This window comes from Nothoprocta perdicaria, unplaced genomic scaffold, assembly GCF_003342845.1.
Source record: "Nothoprocta perdicaria isolate Ctin4 unplaced genomic scaffold, notPer1 scaffold_306, whole genome shotgun sequence".
NCBI lineage: Eukaryota > Metazoa > Chordata > Aves > Tinamiformes > Tinamidae > Nothoprocta > Nothoprocta perdicaria.
The window spans coordinates 196,988-201,617 of record NW_020455540.1 but is presented as its reverse complement, the minus strand read 5'-3'; the positions used below and the strand labels follow the sequence as shown (position 1 = coordinate 201,617).

At 57.8% G+C, this 4,630-nt stretch overlaps 1 protein-coding gene across 2 annotated transcripts in view; it reads right to left on the bottom strand.

The window, feature by feature from the left end:
• Positions 1 to 846: 846 nt before the first annotated feature.
• WDR7 (WD repeat domain 7) overlaps positions 847 to 4,630 on the bottom strand; it is a 72,578-nt gene continuing 68,794 nt past the window's right edge. For both annotated transcript variants that reach the window (XM_026042511.1, XM_026042512.1), the window contains 2 exons: positions 3,622 to 3,726; positions 847 to 1,263 (listed from right to left, as the gene is read on the bottom strand). In XM_026042511.1, coding sequence (XP_025898296.1) covers positions 1,060 to 1,263; positions 3,622 to 3,726 — 309 coding nt within the window. In that variant the 3' untranslated portion in view covers positions 847 to 1,059. The remainder of the gene's footprint in view (positions 1,264 to 3,621; positions 3,727 to 4,630) is intronic.

Here is a 4,630-nt window from a genome sequence, read left to right as displayed (position 1 = left end):
GCACATGCAGCCTCTGCCTCCCCTGCAAGCTCCAGTAGAAACGGGAGCGGCTTACAGAAAAAAAAGGTCTTTTCAGTTTTAATAAATACCTGCATATTTGCAGCAAAAAAAAAAAAAAAAAAAGCGGCTTTGTGTCTAAATACTGCTCTTTCCAGGCTTGCTGCTCCATCGCGCAGGGGTTCTCCCACACACACAGGGATCCCTGTTCTTCCCCCCACACTGCAGCCAGCAGCGAGCGAGGGCACCAGCCCCTCCGGATCACCCAAGGAGCGGGAAGGTGCCTCTCCCGATAGGGTATGGAGCACGTGCTCCCCACAGTGCCTTCCCATGGGATCCAGGCAGCGCTGGGATCCAGGGACTGGTGCTGGGATCCAGGGGCGGCACTGGGATCCAGGGGCCAGTGCTGGGATCTAGGGACTGGTGCTGGGATCCAGGTGTTGGTGCTGGGATCCAGGGGCTGCTGTTGGGATCCCAGAGCTGGCACAGGAATCCAGGGGTCGGTGCTGGGATCCAGGGGTGGCACTGGGATCCAGGAGTCAGTTCTGGGATGTAGGGGTYGGTTCTGGGATCCAGGGCTGGTGCTGGGATCCAGGGATTGGTGCTGGGAACCAGGGATTGGTGCTGGGTTCCAGGGCTGGTGCTGGGATCCAGGGGTCGGTTCTGGGATCTAGGGGTCGGTTCTGGGATCCAGGGGCCGGTTCTGGGATCCAGGGGTCGGTTCTGGGATCTAGGGGTCGGCTCTGGGATCCAGGGGCCGGTTCTGGGATCCAGGGGTCGGTTCTGGGATCTAGGGGTCGGCTCTGGGATCCAGGGGCCGGTTCTGGGATCCAGGGGCCGGTGCTGGGATCCAGAGCTGGCGCTGCCCGGCGGGCGCTGCAGGGAGGCGCCTGGCCACGCGGAGCCGCAATGCGGAGCCGCAATGCGGAGCCGTGGGGCTCTCCCAGCAGCTCCAACCCGCCCCGTGCTGGGAACGGGCGGCTGCTGGCGGGTGACACACACGCAGGGAGGAGGGACGGGCCCATTCCCGGGCGCGGGAGCACGGCTGGGCCCCGCGCGGCGCTACACCATGAAGCGGTGCTCCTTGCCGTCGTGCGCCATGAGGATCACGTTGCGGTTGGAGGTCCAGATGAGGCGGGCGAGGCGCAGCGCGTTGTGCGAGCCCGGCGAGGCGGGCTGCACCGGCGGCACCTGGTACGTCTTGATGCAGCGCAGCTGCGGCGCCGAGTTGAGCATCCCGATGCTGCCCAGCAGCGACGTGTTCATCTGCGAGGGACACCGCGGTCACCGGCACCCGCGGGCTCATTCCAAGCCCGCCGGCCGGGGCACGTTGTGCCCAGAGCAGCCCCCGGCCGAGCAGCCGCCCCTGCGCCCACCCCGGGAGCCTCCTGCTTCAGGCTCCGTCCCCTCCGCGCCGCCAGCACCAGCCACTGGCACTGGGCTACACGGCCCGGCGGAGAAACAAACCACGGACCAGACCCTGCGCGCAGACCTGCCCGTAACGCCGCAATTGGGACAGTTTTGTTCCCTCACTTTGCCCCATAGCTTTTTTTTTTATCTAGGTTCTCCTTGATGGCACCTATTTCAAATTCAATTGTGAAATCTGAATCAATAAATAAGCTAGGAAGAGCATGCAGGCTTACTTGGTACTTTGAAAATACCACCTATGCTTTATTTATGTCTCTAATAACACAGAATTTATTCTGAATTTCAGGAAAAGGTGTAAAATATTAATAAGATTATATTTACACTAGAATACTTTTACTTGTCCAAGCCCCAGCAACAGCAGAGCTGCTGGCAATGCAGGACGGGGGAAGGAGGGGTCTCGAGGCGGCCCCAGCAGAACCAGGGGCCAAGCTCGGCCCATCGCAGCATGTTCATGCTCAAGACGCTCCCGGATGGGACCCTGTGCCCTGTGCTCTGGGTGTCCCTGCTGGAGCAGGGGCTGCACTGGATGAGCTCTAGGGGTCCCTTCCAACCTCAGCCATCCAGGGACTCTGGGATCTGGAGCGGCTGCGGAGCGGCAGCATCAGGAAGCTCTCCTGCCTTGCCCGCTGCTCCAAGAGGCCCTTCCAGGCGGAGGCGGGACGCGCAGCCGCGGTGCCCGGCGGCCGCTCCGYGCACGGCGCTGCCCGCGTGTAAATCACGGCCCCGAGCGGGCAGCGCCCGGCTGCCGCTGACACCTCTGCAATTTAAATCATCTTGAGTAATAGCCCTCTTAAGATGACTAATGCTCCTGATTTTCCTGCATTAATAATAGTGCCAAAGAGAACACAGAAGGGGAAAAATCACTAGTGCACGAGGTCACATTTTAAAACTAAACGTGTGCGTGTATTTAACTCTTCATGTAAAAGCTAGTCGAACAGGAGCATTTACACACCTGGAAGGAGCCTGGCAAATCCACCATTTACATTCACRACTGAACACAGACCTTTTCCCCCCCGACTGGGGGTTCCAGAGTGTCTCCTACACAGCTCTTAATTTTATCACTTGGGCATTTTAGGTACACCAAACTGAAATATTACAACAGCACCACGTTTCTATCGAGGTATCAAATATGAAAAAGTTAAATATTTAAGAACACCCCTTGACTGCCTGGGGGTTGCACAGTCATTTGGATGCCACCAGCGCCTCGTCCTCCTGGACACTTCTACCTGCAAGGCAGGTTTTTATAGGAACAGCCCTAGCAAAAACCCTCAGAGGGAGGCCCGGGGATCAGAGCGACCTCCCCACAGGCCAGGGAGGGCAGCAGAGGAAGCTCAGAAGCTCTCTGGGGCTTGGGAGGAAGCCAAAGTCCAGCACCTGCCTCCAATACCTCCAGGCAGCAAGGGGAGCTTCCCAGGACGGCAAAGAAGTTTCCTGGACCCTACCTGTTCATGGGGACTAACTGGCTGGCGGGTAGGAGAAGTAGAACCCTACAGGAATAAGCAGGAAGGTCCACAGAATCCCAGGAGGGCTGAGGTTGGAGGGGACCCCTGGAGATCCCCCAGTGCAGCCTCCTGCTCCAGCAGGGACACCCAGAGCTCGGGGCACCCGGTCACATCCCGGCGCGCTGGCAGATCTGCAGAGCAGGAGCCTCCGCAGCCTCCCTGGGCAGCCTGGGCCAGGGCTGGGCACCCTCACACCAAACAAGTTCTTCCTCACGGCCACATGGAGCTGCCTGGGCTCCAACTGGGACCACTGCCGCTCCCTCCCTACATTCACCCCTCAGGCACTCATACATACTAATCAGATCCCCTCTCAGCCTTCTCTTCTCAAGGTCCAGGGCTGCGTTTCAGTTCTGGAGGGCGGCACTTGGCCACTGTGGGAACCATGAAATAAATTCAGAGATGGTGGCACCGTATTTGGATGAACTGGAGCAGAAAGAGCTCGGGAAGAACTCACGCTGCTGGAGCTGCGGGTGCAGCGCATGTGCACGCACCTCTGCTCAGCTCAGCTGCACAGAGCTTGTGAAGTCGGGCGGACCTCCTGCAAACTCAATCTGAAAAGCAGCTCAACTGGATTTAGGAAAGGCACAAAGAACCCCTATGATTTTGCCAATTCCCCCTCCTCAGTGATGGGGAAGAGTGTAGGAAATGACCCCCAGTGCTGCTGGTGAGCAGTGCATGGGTAAGCGGCCCTTACCTGCCAGAAGGAGAGGTGACTGTCCGAGTTGGAGTAGGTGGCGAGGTAGCGGCCATCGGGGGCGAAGGCGACGGCCGTTATGGGTCCCTTGTGCCCGTGGATGGTCTGAAAGAGCAGAGGGGACAGTAATGTAGAAGCTTCATTACTCAGCACCACAGCTCTACCGCGCAGGCCTTTGTGCAAACACAAGTGCAATCACATATGRACTTCTAGAAGCATTTTAAAAGGACAGGAACAGATCATTATCGTCAGTAAAAATGGGCTGCTGTGTCCAAAAGCCCTGGAAGAAGAGGTCTCGGACAAGTCCTGCAGCATCTTCCTGCTTTCACCACTGCATCTTAGGGCTATTTGTCATTAGGAGAGCATCTACGACCTGAGACCCCACGACAGCTGATTTCTGGTCTTCATGAACGGATGTAGTCAAAATTCCTATTTAAGTCCTGAATTCTCCCAGTCTTTTCCTCCCATGAAACACCTTCGCACCCGGACGCGAGGCGGCAGCACCTCCCTGCAGGAAGGGCACCATGCCCGGCACCGAGGCCACGGGTCACTTGGCTTCTGCCAGCAACTCCAGCGASGATTTCTGTGCTCTCCGTGGAGGACACCGGGAACATCACACCAGCGCCAGCACTGCACACCCAAACGCTACCGTGCTGAGCAAGGCAGGGGCTGCCCCGGGCTCTTCCCGCACTACCTGCTCTGACTGACACCGTGTCCATCGGCGCCTTTGGCCCTTCCTGGCCAAGGGAGGCCAGGGGGACTGCACATGCCAAGCCAGCATAAAGCCAAAAACRCTTAATCAAATCACTGTATGAACAACCTGACAAATTTCAGTTTTTAAACCCAAACCATTTTTCAGGTATATGAACATAAATGTGCCTTTAACTGCATTTCTTTTTTGTTAAATGTAATACAGATACTCCAAAAGAGGCTGTGAACGGCATGTCTGCAAACGCAGCGCTCGGCTACGCGGCAGGCAGGGCTGGCCCGTGCCCATCCCCATCCCCAT